At 37.0% G+C, this 21,253-nt stretch overlaps 1 protein-coding gene across 6 annotated transcripts in view; it reads right to left on the bottom strand.

The window, feature by feature from the left end:
• LOC106870770 (inactive phospholipase C-like protein 1) overlaps nucleotides 1–21,253 on the bottom strand; it is a 191,682-nt gene that overhangs the window by 114,180 nt on the left and 56,249 nt on the right. For 5 of the 6 annotated variants that reach the window (XM_089340302.1, XM_089340304.1, XM_089340300.1 and 2 more), the window contains exons 4-6: nucleotides 20,106–20,324; nucleotides 12,873–12,912; nucleotides 1,394–1,523 (exon numbers count right to left, since the gene is read on the bottom strand). In XM_089340302.1, the coding sequence (XP_089196428.1) occupies nucleotides 1,394–1,523; nucleotides 12,873–12,912; nucleotides 20,106–20,324 (389 nt within the window). Of the gene's footprint in view, nucleotides 1–1,393; nucleotides 1,524–12,870; nucleotides 12,913–20,105; nucleotides 20,325–21,253 lie in introns of all 6 variants that reach the window. The other variant, XM_052976012.2, reaches the window with a different exon arrangement.

Raw genomic sequence — 21,253 nt, forward strand, 5'->3', positions numbered from 1 at the left:
CTCTCGGAGTAGTTGGCGTTAGGAAGGGCATCCAGCTGTAGAAACTCTGCCAGATCAGATTGGAGCCTGGTATAGCCATCTGGTTCACCAGTCATCAGTCAAATCGTCCAACCCATGCTAGCATAGAAAGTGGACATTAAATGATGATGATGATGATGACATAACAACTATATATAAGGAAAAGCGAAGTTGCTGACTGATCAGTCCATCATGCCTGTTCGATTCCAGGGTCATAAAAAAAGGGGACGAAAAACAAAAAAAAAATACAATCTCTTAAAATTTGAAATAGGAAGAATTTGGAGCATGAAAACAGCAAAGGTTGTGCCTATAATAATTGGTGCATTAAGAGCAGCAAGCAAAGATATAGACAAATGGCTGAAGGAGATTGGAGTAGAATACATGGTAGAGCTTCAACAGAAAGTTTGTCACTTAGGGACAGCAAAGATTATCAGGAGGGTTCTAAGCACTTGAAAGACAGCTGAAAACTTGTGGATACATAAGGTTACAAGTAGTAATCTGCTACCTACATAAATTCTACCAGGAAAAAGACTGAACCTGAGCCGAACCAAAATAATAATATAATGTCCATGTTACATGCTGGTAAGGGTTTGACAGCCTGACAGGATGTGACAGGTCAAAGAATTGCAACATGCTCAACTGTTTGATTTGGCATGATATTTACAGCTGGTCGTCCTTTCTAATGTCAACCACTTTTTCATTGCATCAACACTAGTGAGTGAGGTCACTATGCAGCCTGCAAGACTAAGATCCCCTTTGAATGGGGCTACATTAGAGACAGGAATGGCTTTATGCTTTGAGATTACATAATATAAGAGAGGGTGGGAATGACCAAGGTGAAGTTGGGAAGAGAAATAAAAATAATGGTGATAATGTTGGCATTAGGAAGGGCATCCAGCAGTAAAAACCATGCCAAAATAAACAGTGAAACCTAATATAGTCTTCTGGCTTGCCAGCTCTTGTCAAACTGTCCAACTCATGCCAGCATGGAAAAATGGATGTTAAATGACAATGATGATGATGAGGTGTCAGTGAAGGGAAGTAAATATTTAACCCTTTAACATTTGAACTGGCCATATCCAACCCAAATATCCTACCTGTTTTATGCTCAAATTGGCTAGATCCAGCTTCTCACACCTAACCTACAACATCATTCTAAAAATAAATAGTCACATCACTGAAATCTGAAAGCTATAAGATAATACATGATTAATTCAAAACAATATGAATAAATAAGCATTACATTTGACAAAATAATCCAAATGTTAAAGCATTAAAACCATCTTTTATCTTGGAAGATGAGATTAATAGTCAATTAATTAAATTCACAGGTAATTTATCGACAAAATTTATTTTTTTGTGTTTTTTTTTTTACCTTGAGCTTTTGTTGAATTTTCTCTGTATGGATGTTGCAGTTTAACTTCTTCATCAGCTGGATGACAGCATTTTCTGTGATAACTCCACTTTTGTCCGAATCTGCTGATTCAAACATTTCCTGCAGCCATGTTTGAACAGTTAAGGAGAAATAAGCACAAAAAACTGGAGTGTCATTGAATGTGGCACACCCCTAAACACAAAAATATTCATATACATCAGTATCAGCAGAAATAAGGAATTCCAACACATACAGGGTCACTAATATTTAGAAGAAAAGAAGGAAGATTAGGGTAGTGTTGCTTAAATCAACCTAAATTTTTGTAAACAAGTACACCAGGAGGGTGGTCTGCAAAATTTAAATCTACTGTATTAATAATAGTTTCAAATTTTGGCACAAGGCCAGCAATTTCGGAGAAGGGAGTAAGTTGATTACACCAATCCCAGTGCCCAACTGGTATTTATTCTGTCTACTCTGAAAGGATGAAATGCAAAAGTCAACTATAGCAGAATTTGAACTCAGGACGTAAAAACAGATGAAATGCTGCTAAGCATTTTGCCCAGTGTGTTAATTATTTTGTCAGCTTGCCACCCTATCTTTTGTATTAATGATGGGTTGAAACACAGACCTGGGAATAAAAGAATGACCCAGGTTCAAATCCTGCTAGAGGCATGATTTTTGAAAGCAATAGGAGGACATCTAATGCAACATTTGTGTGTCTGTGTTTGTCCCCATCACCATCGCTATCAACCAAGAATGAATATTTGAAGGAACTCATACGTAGAATAAGATGGAAGACATACCATTTCGACAAAAAAACTTGAAGAATATAATGAAAAAATGAATTTAGAAACAATGAAACAGAACTGATAAAGAAATATTTTAAAATGAGAAGATACCCACCACCTAATAGACATCTAAATGGTTTTGAAGAAGATATATGGGATACAGTAAAGAACATTAAATTCATTAGACACCCTCTTAAGAATGAACATTTGAGGAAATTAAGATCCATAATCTTGGATTTAAAATCCAAAGAAGGTATTTTAGTTCACTAGGATAAAACTGGAAACATTTGCCACTTAAATATTAATTTATATCATGAGGCGATTGATTTAACAAAATTGAGAACAAAGATAAATGCAAATTTTTGCAGGTCAACATCAATGATTACTACTCATCCATTAACCCAATGATTCTAAACAATGTACTATTGACTATGAAAACAATAAAAGTTACATTAACAGCCAGAAAAGCAATTATAAATTTTGATAACAAATCATGAGCTAGAAAGGACACACCAGACTGTTTTGATATAGCTATGGGAGCTATTGATTCTGCCCAGGAGACTATTTTGGTTGGAATATACATTTTACATAAGTTTAATAGTGAATTTCCAGAAACAGGGGTGGTTTATATAGGGATGATGCACTGTTTATCATAAAAAATCCATCCAATAAAAAATTAGTTATATAAGAAAAAATTGCATCAGTTCTTCAAAAGATTTGGCCTAAATATTTCAATTGAAAGGAAGCACAATTCTGTAAATTTTTCGAATGTGAATTTTAACCTAAATACAGGTAAATATGTGCCTTACCAGAAACCGAATTCTAAAATAAAATATTAATATTAAAAGTGATCATCCAAAGTCCATTACTAAATGTTTAGTTAAAAATATAGAAAAAAGAATTAATTACCTCTCTTATGAGATTTTTGATGAAAATAAAGAATTATACAATTAAAAAAAATTTTTTTTTACTCTAGGCACAAGGCCCAAAATTTTGGAGGAAGGGCCAGTCGATTAGATCAACCCCAGTATGAAACTGGTACTTAATTTAACAACTCCGAAAGGATGAAAGGCAAAGTCGATCTTGGCAGGATTTGAACTCAGAATGTAAAGACATGAAATACCGCTAAGCATTCCGCCTGGCGTGCTAACATTTCTGCCAGCTCACTGCCAAGAGTTATAAAATATTGCATTGGAAAAGGCAGGATATAAACAGAAAATTAAATACAATATACATATTGTTAATAACATGAGTATAGACCAAAGAGAAGAAAATCTACTAATGTTAATATAAAAAAAACCCTAGGATTAAGGGTAAAATAAATAATAAGAATAAAGAAGAAATAGATTATGGAAGACACAGTAGAAATAGAGTGAGTAAAAATAACCCAAATCAAAACAGAGTAGTAAACATAAATAAAACAGGCCAAAATACTAATGTTTATCAATATAACAATAATAAAAATGTAAACCTAGATATATTACACATCAAACCTAATAAAAGAAGCGCTAATAATGATATACATGGGAAAGATAAAAATAATGTAAAGATCAATATCTTGAAATCTAATGTTAATAATCATAATAAAAATGGAAATTATAGTACTAAAAAGAATAAAAACAGAAAATATATACCCTGTATAGAATCCACCAAAACAAAAACTTGGAATTACCATACTAATAATGAAATAAATGAAAATATTATTTGGCTAATCTTACCCTTTGCTAAACAAATTAAGACTAAGTTAATCAAACATATACGTAGACTGATAAACAGGCACTTCACTTGTAATAAATATAGTGAAATTATTTATCATTAATTTTTAAGATATGGTTTTTCAGTAACTAGAAACATATTTAGATATATATCTTTTATTAATAATGCAAAATTTGATCATTTAGCATGCATTATATATCTACCACGAGTAATTCTCATAATTTTAGCTTGAACTATCAAGGGGAAATAACTACCAAAAATCCACCTACTTTAGTGAATTCCAAAGATAATCTTAATAAATTTTGCGATTGTAAGATTAAAGAAAAATGCAAATTTAATAATCTGGTATACAAAGCTATTGTTGAAGCAGAAGAGTCACTACTATATTGGTTCGACAGAATGTTTTGTGAAAACCAGAATTTCAAACCATGAGAATTCTTTTAGAAATGGAATAAAATGGAATACTACAAGCTTTAGCAAATTCATTTGGAAATTAAAAGATAGCAATATTAGTTTCAAAATAAGGTGGAAAATATTAACTGCTGCAAAATCTTACCATTCTCCAGACAGAATATGTTCCTTATGTGCAACAGAAAGCCATAATATTCTATTCTCCAAAAAAACAATTATTGAATGAGAGGACTGAGGTTTTGGCCTGTCTACATGCACCAAAATACCTATTTTCCAAATATCAGTAATCGATTCCTAAATTATTATTATTAAATAGTAGATTGGATAAGTTCTATAATAACAATAAAAATTTTTGTTTTATTTTATAGTATTGTTAAATTATAAACTAAATATATTGGTAAATATCTGAATTACATATATCCTCTGAGAATTATTAAATATTCCGTTAAATTATTATTATAAAATATAAATAGATATACTGATATATATCTGATTAGGTTAATGCATTGTTATATTATAGATATTATGATGTAATATATTCAATTATTAGACATTTTGGCATATTAATACCTTAATATTTAATATGTCTTTCTGGATACACACGCAACACATACATTAGATATTTTACCTTAATACACAAAACTATAACTTAAACATAACACACACATATATATATATATATATATATATATATATATATATATGTATATATAAGTGTGTGTGTGTGTGTGTATATATATATATATATATATATATATATATTAGCATAAATAATCATTCATTTCATTTTATATGACTTTCTACCTTTATATACATATATTGTAACTTTACCATATTACTGCTTATAAACATTTAATATATATAAGTTAGATTAACTTATTTTATTTTACTTAATTGTATCCAGTTGTATTACAGAACAGATATATTTATTATAAATAAATAATATAAGTAAATATTAAACCTTTAACAGTTATATAAATAATTTTTATATTAACTCCAATAAGATATTTGAAGGAACAGGTCTATAAAATATTCTGTTGGCCTTTTTCTTTAACTAAACATGAATCAATGATGTAATACACATTGTACTTAGCAGATAGATACATAATACACATTTTCTAGGTATATAAATAAATGAACTGATAGATATGTAATCTAAGATTTCTATATATTCTATTATAATATAAAATAAAGATTATTATTTTATCTTAATTTTTAATTTATTCTGTTTATCCCATTTTACTTTATTTTGTTTTCGTTTTTACCCCCTTTTAGGACAAATACTGAATTATATACTTAGTATATTTAACTGATGCTTAAACATAAATATATGTATATAAGAAAATATATACACTTACTGTATACATGTGTATATATATTAACTTGAATAATATATCTATTAATGGATAGAATATTCAAATTTGAGTAGATACTAACACATATACAAACAATTAAATTTGATTAAATATGATTTGATGAACATGTATACATGGATATTTACTAGTACCCACTAGCAAGCCAATGAAAATTATATATAAGCAATCAATATTTGATTCTCACGATCAGCCGACCTGATTCTGCATTTCCCTACTCACAGTTTTGAACTGCTAAACATTATTATTGCACTTCCTTAATTTGAATCTTAAACATTAAGGACTTCATTCATACATTTCTATACATACATACTCTTTTGAATGCCCATTACTCCGATAATTCTGCATTTTTACAGTTACACTTTTTCCATGACAGTAGATAAATTTTTTTTATTCCACAACGTATTTGTAGTGGCTTCATGCAGGCAGAGCGTGGATTCAATCCTCGATTGCCAAATTTCATTTAACACTTCAACAGCGCTTTTCTCACAGTAAAACAATAGTTTTTCTGTGAATCACAGCAGTTATACATTTCCCAGATGCCTACGCTTAGCAGAATGCCTTTGCCACTTGACCCTTCTAACCTCTTCTCGGCTATCAAGGGCTGGAATAGAGATAACAGACCTCCAACGAAATCATTTGTTCTCAACAATATGTCTATCCTTCTGGCTGCTTTTCGATAGTTGTAAAAACAAGAACTCCGTAAGCTAAAGGCAGTTACTGAGAGCAACCATCAGTGAGTGTGTACGTTATTGTTGCACTTTCTTCATTTCATTCTTAAACATTAAACACTTCATTCATATACTTATATACATGTATATATTACCTTTAATAAATTAGCCTCCATAAAATTCACCTTCAAAATGCCACGCTGAGTCAGAGTACTTTCTCACCAACTTAAGAAAACCTCCCTCGCCAACCTCCAACAATCTCTCCCTCCTCCAGCTGAGAGTTTTTTGTACTTTTTCATGACGGAAAATACACCTTTTGTGGCAGTTATAATGAAATTGCTTTCTTATATCAGAGTAATAAGGCGTTTCAATAGAACATCTTTACCTTCAGGAATTACTGGGTACACCAGCTAGTATATATATTGTTTGTTTTTATGTTCAATTATAATAACAATAATTCACATTTATCTGATGGGTTACTTACTCTATATTTTTGTAGAGTACAAATTTATTATTCTTATGCAGGGATGTTGTTGACAGGGACTTCAAAGTTTTGTCCAACGAAGCTATCATCAGACTGCAGTCTGACAATTACTTAGCTGGCTGAAACTTTGAAGTTACTGCCAACAACTTATATATATATAAATACACACACAAGCACTTGCATTCATGCTGGTGCCACATAAAAAGCACCCAGTACACTCTGTGGAGTGGTTGGCATTAGGAAGGGCATCATCATCATCATCATCGTCGTTTAACATCTGCCTTCTATGCTGACATGGGTTGGACAGTTTGACAGAAGCTGGCTAGGCAGGGGCTTGCACCAGACCTGTGTCTATTTTGGCAGTTGCTACAGTTGGATGCTCTTCCAAATGCTAACCACTTTACAGTGTGGACTGGATGCTTTTTGCATGGCACCAACACTGGCAGGGTCACCAAGTAACTTGCAAAACAATGATCCTTTGGGAGGAGAGGGGCTTTGGAGGAGGTAATCTTGTGTCAGATGATGAAAGGTTCAAATGTAACAGAGAGGCAGAAACAAGTGTCTTGCTGTAGCAGAGAGTGAATGAGAGTGAGAGAGAGAGAGAGAGTGAGTGAGTGAATGATCAAGAATAAGGACAGAAACAGGTGTGCTGCTGTAAAGGAGATACAGGGCAATCCAGTCTGAGGGAAGAGAAAGAGAGAGAGTGGGAGACAGAGTGCAGAGTCTGGCCTTACCATTTCCAGTTAAATCGTCCAACTCATGCCAGCATGGAAAATGGACATTAAATGACGATGATTCACATGTGTGTGTGTGATACGTGCATACACACACACAAAGCTATTTATCTGAACAGGATAATAACATGCAGCAGGTTATCTTCCCCTATCCCCACAACCACCTCCAGACAAATGCAGAATTAAAATATTTTACTTTTACCAATGAACTAGTAAAGCAAGCAATTACCTGCAGCAGGATGTGAACCTACAACCATCTATTTCCCCAGGAATCCAACACCATTCCAACAGTAGCTTCCCAGTCGAGGTAACAGAAACATGGAAGACTTGGTGATGATGATGATGATGATAATAATAATAACAACAATAATAATAATAAAATGCCCTGATGCAGTACCAGGCAGTTGTTCTCATGGTTTCTGATCTTAACTGATTAGAAGTGTTATCATGTACATGTTTTGTCTTGGTATAAAAGATGGGCTTCAGCAAATATTCTGCTCAATACCACAGATTTGCTTGTCCGTTGCTTGACCGTAACCAGTTGAGCATGTCCCTTAGTGGCTGACGATATTGGCATCTCTGATCATGGGCAGAAGTAATGGGGGAGCATCATAGCCATGTGTTGAGAGGAATTCTTTGGGGTTTAGATAATTCACTTTTGGAAATATGGGTGTTTTGTTCAACATCCTTAAACAACCCTTCTTCAGAGACCTTTTGAGCAGGATGGGCTACTTGACCTGAAGAAAATTCAAATTGGGCCCCACCTGCAAGGTCATGCACTGTTTATCTTGATATGAGATTACCATCTTGCACACATATAGTTGTGATGCATGCACCTGGTGTACCCTTATCAGAGGGGTAGTCATGATAGGTATACTGGGCTTCGTATATTTTATCCCAGTGTCACATTGATGGCATGCACTGCTCTCTCACTCAATAGTAATAATAGTTTCTATTGAAAGGTACTACTATAAAACAGACACAATTCTTAAACACCACCACCCCTACCTCTGCTGCCACTACTACCACTACATCCTTCGCCACTGCCACTTGCCTGTTCTTTTCAAGATGATTCAGTCTCACTTTTATACCTTTTAGTGTCTCAGGTTGTCGAGTGATCAATAACAAAGAATATGAGAACAAAATGTAGGAGGAAGTAGTTCTTGGTAGCAGCAGTGAGGATAGCAGAGAGAAACCAAAATACAAAAAAAAAAAGAAAAGAAAAGAAAAAAAAATAGAAAAAAATATCAAATGATGTTATCAGATAGACCGAAATTCTGCAGGTGGAGAATACAAGAACCACCATCAAAAGTTAACACTAACAGTAAACTTCTTACAGAAACGTTTCTTATCTGTGAAGCAAGTTACTTGCCTCCACCACACCCACCACCCCACATGATATTAACATTCTCTTGCTGAAGGTACTAAAGTACACCAAAACATAGAATATTATGAGGATTTGGAATCAGTCCAGGATTCCAGCTAAAGATTTTAGATTTGAACAAAAAAATGCGTAACTGCTGAGATTTTATTCTAATCTTGTTTACAGGTGGTCAGTTGGTCAATCAGTCAGTTGATTGGTCAATTGCTTGTTGGTTGGTCAGTCAGCAGATTGGTTGTTTAAGGCAAGTCAGCTCAGGCCAAGAAGCAAACCAATGATCATAAACATTCCAGCCACAACCAACCAATCCATTCATTCAGCTGTGTGTATGTGTGTGCGTGCATATGTGCATGTGTTTTCTAAGACAGTAGGAAGAGATTTCAGGGTGGTTTGTCTGCAATTTCTTACAGGTCGTCTGACTTTATAGACTTCTTTGCTTGTCATGCACACTACTATATTCATAAATTACCAAAGCACACTTATCAAATTTTTAAGGAATTTGATCAATTGAAGAAACATTTTTTATTAATGTATAAATACTTGAAATTATTCAGTGAATTGAGTTGAAAAAGTTGAGTCAAACAAATCAACTCCAGTACTTATTTTTAAAGGCTAGTAGTTATTCTAACAGTCTCTTTTGCCTAATGGCTAGGTTATGAGGGGGTGTAAACAAACCAACACTGCTGTCAAACAGTGATGGGGGGACAAACACATACATAAAGACACATACACATAGACATATACATATATATACACAAGAAGCTTCTTTCAATTTCCATCTACCAAATCCATTCGCAATGCTTTTGTTGCCTAAAGTTACAGAAGATACTTGCTCATGGTGTCATGCAATGAGACTGAATCAGGAACCATTTGGTTACAAAGCAAGCTTCTTATTTCTTTATTGCCCACAAGGGGCTAAACATAGAGGGGACAAACAAGGACAGACAAAGGGATTACGTACATTACATTGACCCCAGTGTGTAACTGGTACTTAATTTATCGACCCTGAAAGGATGAAAGGCAAAGTTGACCTCGGCGGAATTTGAACTCAGAACGTAACGGCAGATGAAATACCACTAAGTATTTCGTCCAGCGTGCTAACGTTTCTGCCAGCTTACAAAGCAAGCTTCTTACCACACAGCTGCACCTTTATATATAATTTATCTCTTGGTGCTGAACCGCATCTGAAACCCCGAGATGTAGGAATCAAGCATTTCACATATTGCTCCTGGTACATGATACATCTGGAGTGCTAGTTGAATCATCTGATAAGGCACAGAACCATACTCGTTTGCTAAATCTAACCAGACTACATCAAGGTCAGTCTTATTCTCTCTTGCCTTCTGAATAGCTTTCCAGATCATGCTCCATGTTCAAGGCATCCAGCTATCCCTAGCACACCGCCCTTCTGAAACCCCGAGATACACAATTACCTGGGCTAGATTGGAGGTTAGAACAGGGATCGGTTGTGCAGTGTCACTAATACTCTTCATGATGGCGATGCAGGTACTTCTCAGGGCAGTAAAAAAACAAAGCAAGTGCAGCAGACCTTGGTGGTGGATGTAAGATGCCACCTCTGAAAACCTACATTTATGGCACTACTATCATTGCATCAAAAGAGTTATAAACCTGGAATCTGCTCAACCAACCAGACGAGATGATGGTCTGGTGCAGAATGACTTTCAAACCCCCAAAATTTAGGAGCCTCTTCCTAAGGAAAGGGAAAATGAAAGAAGATATTAGCTTTGAAGTTGGTGGCCAAATGATTCCCACTGTATCAGAGTAGTCAGTGAAAAGTCTTGAAAGATGGTATGACAAGACCTTGAAAGATGCCAACCAGGTGAAGGAAACCGCCATGACAGTAGATGAGGGTCTACTCAAGATTGACAAGCATCCTATACCCATCAAATACAAGGTCTGGTCTCTTCAACATACGCTGATACCAATGTTGCTATGGCTCCTGCTAGTGTATGAAATTCCAACTTCAACAGTGGAAGCAATGGAGGCAAAAATAGGTACATTAGCAAGTGACTTGGTGTACACCTGAGTCTGAATGATGTTGGTCTCTACTGCAAGAGGGCAAAACTGAGACTGCCTCTCAAGCCTTTAGTTAAAGAGATCATGGCGGGGAAAGCAAAACTGGCATGGTTAGATCGGTTTGGCCAAGCCTGAAGACAGGAAGGAAGTGGAAAGTCATGGATGCAATTGATGATGCTGAAAAGAATCTCAAAACCAAAGAGATGATGGGAGCTACCCAGACAAGAAGGCAAGGATTGGGCACTACCAATGTGCAGAGGTGGTCAAAAGCAACAGGCAAAGTCCAAAGGGATCTTGTTATTCATGAGGTTAGAAGTGAAGAGGAAAGAAACAGGTATGTGAAAGATAACCAACAATCTCAGCAGGGACGATAGACAACCTGGGATGCTGCAATGCAGAAATCTCTCACATGGAACGATGTGTGGCACATTGTGGCGATTGAGTTTCATAATAAGAGCAACATACAACCTGCTTCCATTAAAAACCAATAAGTCCCCTGTGCAAGGAAAACCCCAGTCAATGGACCATGTCCTAAGTTCCTGCAAGACAGCTCTTGCTGACAGCAGATACACATGGAGGCACAACAGAGTGCTGAAAGAATTGACCTCTTCAATCTGGGACCAAATGCAGTGCGACACAGCCAAATCAAAAGAGGCCTTAGTAACCAAAGAAGGAAAAAAGTGGGCTGGAGCGAAGATAACTGGATATGAATTTGTGGCAGGAGGGAACCTACTTGGATGTGAGAGTTCCTGGAAAATAGCTGCAGACATCGGTGAGAAGCGCAAGAACTACCCAGAGTTCATCACCAAGAAAGGCTTGCGACCAGGCATTGCCTTATTGTCTGAACAGAGTGCCAAAGTGAATTGAATTGTCAGTACCATACAAGAGCCGCATAGAAGAGCAACACTAAGATGAGCAAATATGGTGAGCTGGCAAAACAGATAAGGAGAGCAGGTTACCATTGTACTGTGATGCCAGTTGAAGTTGGAGACAGGATTTTGGAAAGCAGCCGGAGGACACCTAGGAGTCATGACTTGGGTGGGCCTGGCTCCCATAAAGTGTCAGGAATAAGGGCTGAAACACTTGTTGGATGGGAGTTCTTCCTCTGAAGATCTCTCCTGCTGTGCGCTCGCCTTGCAGCAAGTTTCTGTTATACACACCAACACATAAGGTGGTGAACTGGCAGAGTCATTAGGACACCAGACAAAGTGTTTAGCATCATTTCATCTGTCTTAATGTTGAGTTTAAAGTCTGGCAAGGCTGGCCTTGCCTTTCATCTTTTTGATGTCAATAAAATAAGTAGCAGATGAGCACTGGGGATGATGTAATCATCTTACTCCTGCTCCAAAATTGCTGACCTTCTTCCAAAAATTGAAACCAATATCATACCAACACATGTTACCCACCAACTAAACCAAATTAAATTCAACAACTAAAAGTCTGAAAACAAGCATAGATGCTGAGGAAATTTTCTTGGCACAGGCATGGCTGTGTGGTAAGAAGTTAGCTTCCCAACCACATAGTTCCAGGTTCGGTCCCACTGCATGAATCTTGGGCAAGTGTCTTTTACTATAGCCTTAGGCCAACCAAAGCCTTGCAAGTAGATTTGGTAGGTGGTAACTGAAATATGCTCATCGTGTGTGTGTGTGTGTGTGTTTGTCCCCCACCATTGCTTGACAACCAGTGTTGGTGTGTTTATGTTCCTATAATTTAGTGGTTCAGCACAAGAAACTGACAAAATAAGTACCAGGCTTTAAAAAAATAAGTACTGGGGTTGATTCATTCAGCTAAAATTCTTCAAGATAATGCCCCAGCATGGTCACAGTAAAATGACTGAAGTAGGAGAAAAGGATGAACAAATAAATAAAACAATAAAAAGGATATGAATCTCTCATTTGGTGAAGTTCATCAAGGGCTTCAGGTGCTATAAATATAAATGGAAAACAAAAAAAAAACATAGAAGACATTTTCATGTTCAAAGACAATGACTACAAAGATGGAAATTTGAGATGTTAGAAGAATAACAACAGAATCAACAATAACAACAACAATAATAATGTGCAATTGGCACTCCATTGGTTACAACAAAGAGTGTTTCAGTTGACCTGATCAACAGAACAACCAGCTCGTGAAATTAACATGCAAGTGGCTGAGTATTCCATAGACATGTGTACCCTTAATGTAGTTCTCAGAGAGATTCAACATGAAACAGAATGTGACAAGGCTGGCCCTTTGAAATACAGATACTGCTCATTTTTGCCAGCTTAGTGGACTGGAGCAACATAAAATAGTGTCTTGCTCAAGGTACTCATGCCAATGATACACAAAAGGTACCTGTATCAGTGACATGTAAAAGACACTCATACTGGTGACATGTAAAAGACACCCAGTACACTCTCAGGAATGGTTGACATTAGGAAGAGCATCCAGACTTAGAAACCAAGCTAAAACAGACTAGACCCTGGTGCAGCTCTCTGGTTTACCAGTTCCAGTCAAACTGTCTAACCCAGTTGAGAAACTCTCAACCATTTTTTGCCTATGGACCCATTTGATTCCTATTTTGCTCAGTTGGACCTTTCAAGACATTCAATGTTTAAAAAATCCAATTATATTTTCTTAATTAAATATCATTAGGAATTGTCTTATGGAAGTTGTTAAAATATTTAGTGTATTGTAGAAGGATAAGCAGTTTGTTGCTTAACAAAATCTGATACGGATCCCCAAGGACCATATGGACTCCGGTTGAGAAATAATGGTCTAACCCATGCCAACATGGAAAATGGACACTAAATGATGATGATGATGATGAATTCCTTCCCACTTCATGTTCCTTTTTGCATTATCTTTGAATCTCAGTCTAGGTCTTTCAGTTTCTTTTTCCCTTGCATAGTTGGGAGTAAAAGGTTTGTCTGGAGAGTCTGTTGTCCATCCTATGCACAATCAATGTAAATTTCTATCAATGAGGATTTCTATCAGGAGACAGACCAACATACCACAGGATCTATTTGTTCCTGATCTTGTCTAATAGAGTGATATTCATAATTGATTGCAGCTGTCTCAGCTGTAAAATGTGTATAATGTGCAAAATGTGACTGGTGAATATTAATTATATCAAACCCTAAACCTACCAATGAAACGATGGAAAAGTACACTCAACATCAGTGTGACTGAAGCTAAGGATGTGAAAAATAGTGTAATGCCTTAACCAGTATTTAATTAAGTATTTGAATAAATTAGCTTGGATACATTTCTAACAATGTTCACTGTACACCCTCCAACACCACCACCATCACTGTCAGAATTAATTTTGCCTTTCATTCTGGAAGGACGAAAGACAAGATTGATTCTGGCAGGGTTTGAACTTGTGAAATAAAATACAAAATTCAAATGAAAAATACAAAATTAATAAACAAATCAAAATCAAAAAGACAGAAAGAAAGAAAGCAAGATAGCAAGGCTGATATATATATATATATATATAATTTTGCTTAAAAGAGTTCCAACACTGTCTGTTTTTTATGTTTTATTTATATTCCTGCAGAACTAATGTGGGGTATAGAATATGGAATATACAATATATAATATGATATACAATATACAATATAAAATAAAATAAAATAAAATAAAAAAAATAAAAATGGATGGCACTATGAAAGAAAGTATTGAATGTAGATGAAATATTGAGTGTTCAATATAAAGGATCAAATATATAAATATATAAATATAATATATATATATATAAAGGCGACTCGAGTTTCAGGGCTATTTCCCTTCGTCATGGCCGGTATATATGAAGAGTGTCTATATGAAGAGTGTCTATATGAAGAGTGTCTATATGAAGAGTGTCTATATGAAGAGTGTAGGCTTGATTCGTAAAAGACTTTCTCACTTCCCAAGCATTAAACTAATACATCTGTTTGTTGTTTACACACCCGTCTTCGTCTTTTGTTTTTTTGTAAATTTTCACTATCTATATATATATATATATATATATATATATATATATATATATATATTGGGTCATCCCACGAAAATTCAGTTTTTTGCAATAGCATGAACTAAAAGTCAGAGGGGGACAGGATAAACTACCTGCATCAACTTGCTATAAAAGCAGGTAGTAATTTTACCTTGTCCTTATTCTTAGTGCAAGTTTTGAAGAGAGCAGTTCGATTGTAACAGTTATTTTTTCAAAGCTATAATGCAACTGACAAAGGAGAATATTCGGCATATTTTGCGTTATGAGTTCAATAAAAGCAACAACCCAACAGAAAGTGTGAGGAATATTAATGCAGTATACAGAAATCGGACAATAAGCGTAAGCCAGGGTCAACGGTGATTCCAGACATTCCAAACCAGAAACTACAGCCTCAGCTTGGAAGATCTGTAGAGCTCAACGAGGATGTCCTGCAAACCCTGGTGGAACAAAATCCCAATGTAACTGTTGAGGAACCAGCAGAGAAGCTTGGATTTGGTTATTCAATCATTCATCAACACCTGCGTGCTATAGAAAAAGTCAGCAAATAGGATCAGTGGATTCCTTGCAATCTTTCCAAGTCTAATTGCATTCAGAGAGTGAATGTATGCTCTTCTTGCTGTCATGTCTCACAAATGAACCTTTTTTGGACCAAATAGTGACTGGTGACAAGAAATGAGTTCTCTATAAAAATATCAAGCACCAAAGACAGTGGGTAGGGAAATGAGAAACACTGGCACCCCAGGCTAAAGAAGGTCTTCACCCACACAAGGTGTTGCTATCTGATTGGTGGGATATGAAAAGGTTAGTCCACTTAGAACTTTTAAACCCAAAACAAACGATAACAAAGGGGATCTACTGCAAGCAGCGTCAGTGGCGTAAGTCAGTGCTAGAACAAAAACAACCATCTTTGGTTTCAAGATGAAAGGTGTTCTTCCATCAGGATAATGCTCATCCACATACAGTGAGGATGACATCCCAAAAGCTGGAGCAGTTTGAATGGGAAATGATGCCCTACCCACTTCATTCAGTGGACATTGCCCCATCTGATTATCATTTATTTCGCTGTTTTCAAAATCATTTGGATGGAAAAAATATGAATTCTGTAGATGAGGTCAGAACAATATTGTAGAAGTATTTTTCATCATAGACAAGTGAATTTTGGAAAAAGGGCCTTGCAAGTCTACCAGATAGATGGAAGAGCATTGTAGAAAATGAAGAAGAGTATATTTTAGATTAAAAAAGAACTTTGTTTATCTTAATTTTGAAAAATAAAGAAGCATAATAAAACTGCATTATTTATGGGATGACCCAATATATATATATGTGTGTGAGTCAGCCTTGGTAGATTATATATATATATATACATACATGATTAATGTAATTTAATTTAAATTTTTCTCTTTTCTTATTGCACATATAAATATCTGAAATAATTGAAACTGATATTGCATTTTGATGAAACTATATTTTCCCCCTTTTATTTATGATTTCTTACACACACAACACACACACAGAGGAAACGATGTATTCACCTCTTCAGTAAGGTGCCCGCTCTTGTCACTCTAACATACTTTGATATCCCTCAATATTATAGCCAATTCAGTTGAGGAATCTTGTCTTGTGGGTACTTGATGATTTCACTAGTGCTGGTGCCATGAACAGAAAAAAAGGACCCAGTATACTCTGTGAAGTGATTGGTATTTGGAAGGACATCCAGCTGTAGAAACCATGCCAAAGCAGACAGCAGAGCCTGACACAGCCTTCTGACTCATCAGTTCATGTTAAATCATTCAGCACAGGCCAGCATGAGAAGAGGATGTTAAATAACTGACAGATGGATGGATGGACAGATAGCTAGATGCCAAGGTGAGTAGCCTAGAGTTTAGAGCATTAGGCTCACAATCATAAGGCCAGAAATCCAACTCCTGGACAAGGCAAGATGCTTTATTTCACATTGCTGTAGTCTATACAGTTGTAAATGTTTAGTTGCTAAGTATTAGTGTAGCTCTCTCTCCCTCCAACTGTCACACCCTTGATATCCCAGCAATTCAAGAGGTGGAAGAGTTAAATGAGTGTCTATGCCTATCAGTAACTATACAGGAACCTAAGACAATTAGTGAAAGCATGGTGCATATATGTATGCATGTATGTCAGGTCATTCATAGTGCAACTGGTAACATGTAATCCAGTATAACCTGTCACATGACTGGGTCATTGGCAACAAAACCAGCAGCCCTACTAAGGTTGCTTGGTGTGAAGAGTGATTTTCATTGGACATCTTGCAGGACAGGAAACAAAGCCTGTCACAGATGGGGCAGCTATTAACAGCCATCCAACAGTTGGGAGTGAGAAATTCCTAGTTTTTGTTCAGACATCCTACAAGAAGGAAATTCTGATAAATAAAGTATAAAGCCAGAGATCTTGCTCTCGCTTGTTACTGGACTTTAGAGGTAAGAGTCTTAGAAATGTGCAAGCTGTTATTCATCATCATCATCATCATCGTTTAACGTCCGCTTTCCATGCTAGCATGGGTTGGACGATTTGACTGAGGACTGGTGAAACCGGATGGCAACACCAGGCTCCAGTCTAATTTGGCAGAGTTTCTACAGCTGGATGCCCTTCCTAACGCCAACCACTCAGAGAGTGTAGTGGGTGCTTTTACGTGTCACCCGCACGAAAACGGCCACCCTCGAAATGGTGTCTTTTATGTGCCACCCGCACAAGCCAGTCCAGGGGCACTGGCAACGATCTCGCTCGAAAATCCTACGGGAGCCAGTCAGGCGGTACTGGCAACGGCCACGCTCAAAATGGTGCATCTCATGTGCCACCCGCACAAGAACCAGTCCAGGGGCACTGGCAACGATCTTACTTGGCTTGCCGGGTCTTCTCACGCACAGCACATTTCCAAAGGTCTCGGTCAGTAGTCATCGCCTCGGTGAGGCCCAATGTACGAAGGTCTTGCCTCACCACCTCAGCCCAGGTCTTCCTGGGCCTACCTCTTCCACGGGTTCCCTCAACTGTTAGGGTGTGGCACTTTTTCACGCAGCTATCCTCATCCATTCTCACCACATGTCCATACCAGCGCAATCGTCTCTCTTGCACGCCACAACTGATGCTTCTAATGTTCAGCTTTTCTCTCAAGATACTTACACTCTGACGGGTATTCACATTGACATTACACATCCAACGGAGCATACTGGCTTCATTCCTTGCGAGCTTACGTATGTCCTCAGCAGTTACAGCCCATGTTTCACTGCCATGTAGCATGGTTGTTCGTACGCATGCGTCATACAGTCTGCCTTTTACTCTGAGTGAGAGTCCCTTTGTCGCCAGCAGGGGTAAGAGCTCTCTAAACTTTGCCCAGGCTATTCTTATTCTAGCAGCTACACTTTCAGCGCACCCACCCCCACTACTAACTTGGTCGCCCAGATAGCGGAAGCTATCGACTACCTCTAGTTTTTCACCCTGGAATGAGATAGAAGTTGTTTCCTGTTTGTTTACAGTCTTTATTGCACCTGAACATCTGCCACAAACAAAAACTAACTTGCTAGTTAACCTGCCTTTGATGTTGCTGCACCTCTTATGTGTCCATAGCTTGCACCGGGTACATCTTATAGAGTTACTACCTACTCCTTTTCTACATACTGAGCAGGGCCATCTACCTGAAGGGGTTTGTGTTTTATCTACCTTCCTACTTATTAGGATTTTGGTTTTAGCTAGGTTGACTCTAAGGCCCTTCAGTTCTAGACCTTGCTTCCACACCTGAAACTTCTCCTCTAGTTCTGATAGTGACTCCGCAATTAGGGCAAGGTCATCAGCATAGAGGAGCTCCCAGGGGCAACCTGTCTTGAACTCCTCTGTGATTGCCTGGAGGACTATGGTAAATAAGAGGGGGCTGAGGACGGAACCTTGGTGGACCCCTACCTCTACCCGGAATTCATTGCTGTACTCATTTCCAACCCTCACCTTACTGGCAGCATCTCTGTACATGGCTCGCACAGCTCTCACTAACCATTCTTCTATCCCAAGTTTCCTCATTGACCACCAGATAAGGGATCGGGGGACCCTGTCAAAGGCTTTCTCCATGTCAACGAAAGCCAGGTACAGAGGTTTATCCTTAGCTAGGTATTTCTCCTGCAACTGTCTCACTAGAAATAAGGCATCAGTAGTGCTTTTACCTGGCACGAACCCAAACTGCATCTCATCTAAATTGATTCGCTCCCTAATTAGTTGGGCTATGACCCTCTCTGTAACTTTCATAACCTGATCTAACAGCTTGATGCCTCTGTAATTATTTGTATCTAAAGCATCACCTTTACCTTTGTAGCAGTTGACTATGATGCTGCTACACCAGTCATTGGGTATGACTCCTTCGTGTATCACCTGGTTCGTAATACGGGTGACTAGGCTATAGCCAACACTGCCAGATATTTTGAGCATCTCTGCAGTGATTCCTGATGGGCCGGGGGCTTTCCCGGTCTTCATACTCTTAATTGCTTTATCTACCCTGGTACTATCAACTCGGATAGCTGGTCCCTCTATTGGGTCGACATACGGCAGGCTCTCTTTCTCCCATTCATTCTCTTTATTAAGCAATCTATCGTAGTGGCATCTCCAGACCTCTTTCTTTGCATCCTCATTTAATGCAAGCGTACCATCATCCATGCGAACACATTTCTCTCCTACAACATCACTATTCTCTCTCCTACACTGTCTTGCAACACGAAATACCTCGAGTCTTTGGTCCTCACGGCGCAGAACATTGGCAAATCTTTCCAAATCTTTCCTTATTGACTTTAAATTTTAGCACAGACATTGATGATAGCCCAGCCATTGTCTTTAACATCTAGGATAAGATAATTTATCAGTGATGGTCACACTCGTGTTTGAGTTGACACACCATGCATCTATACTTTTACTGCACAGATTTCTGGTAAAAAGTATGAATGCCTCCACATTCCACAAATCCACACATCATAATCTTCTGATGCCAACAGAACCAATCTTTCAAACCTGAAACAATTAATTAACCAACAAGTAGGAGAAATGAATTGATTAGTTTTTATCCCTTTTGTTCTCTTTGTTTGAAGATTATCATGGGAAAATAAACAGAAAGATATGCCAATCAAAAAAATACTCACAGCCCCTTAAATTTGTGTTTGCATTCATTAAACAGGTGAGGCCAGTTACCCAGATGTTAGCTTCATCAGGGGTGGAAGCTATGAGATCCATCGTTTCAAAGTTATCTCCAAATATAATAGAAAAAGCACATTCTTCAGGGTAAAATTCCATTATTTCTCGGTTTCGTAATGCTTCAGTAGTCATTCCAAGTCTCACTTCCTTCATACAGCTGATGGAAACTGGGAAGAAAGAAGGAAACAAACATTTTTGAGAGAGAGAGAGAGAGAGAGAGAGAGAGAGAGAGTGATAGACAGATAGATAAACAGACAAGCAGAGAGATAGACAGACACGAAGACAGATAGATATATATGTAGATAGATAGATAGACAAATAGTAGACAGACAAATAGACAGACAAAGAGTAGACAGACAGACAGGCAGGCAAATAGATAGATAGATAGATAGACAGAGCTAGCTAGCTAGTGTGTTACGGTCGGGGAGTGAATACTATATCTTTATTTACAATGTTTTTGATCGTAAGTTATAACAAATATTATTACTTCTTAATTAAAAGCTATGATGATAATCTTGTTACTTATAACTGAATTATAAGTATTTATCACTAAGTATAACTCTTAATTCAGGCTGTGTAAATGTTATGATGAATTATACATACCAAGAAACTGAACGTGTGTTCAATACGTGCATGTATGTTGAAGATATGAATTTGTATTTTTTTGACCGTTACATAAAAAAAATACAGTTTCATAAATACAGAAATAAATTCAACAAGTTGAAAGAAACGAGAAGTAAAAGGAATTAAATTTCTACATTAGTTTATTATGTACATTTGGCATTTATAGAACCATTAGAAATAAAGTCATTTTGTTGTAGAGAATTACGACTTAAAATTGACACTAACTAATCTTTCATTCTAACTACTAGAGTTCACAACAATTCAATATTGTCAGAATTGAATATTGAACATGGCATAAATATTAGCCGATATTCAAGAGGGTGAGTGTCATGGATTTGAGTGGCAGTCCAACGATCACTTGAGAGTGAGTGTCGTGGATTTGAGTGGCAGTCCAACGATCACTGGAGAGTTTCCCAAAAATCAGGGTTTTTATAACTGCTCATACACGAATTCTAGAATCGTACTTCGTGAA

This window comes from Octopus bimaculoides, chromosome 23, assembly GCF_046866305.1.
Source record: "Octopus bimaculoides isolate indiv1 chromosome 23, ASM4686630v1, whole genome shotgun sequence".
NCBI lineage: Eukaryota > Metazoa > Mollusca > Cephalopoda > Octopoda > Octopodidae > Octopus > Octopus bimaculoides.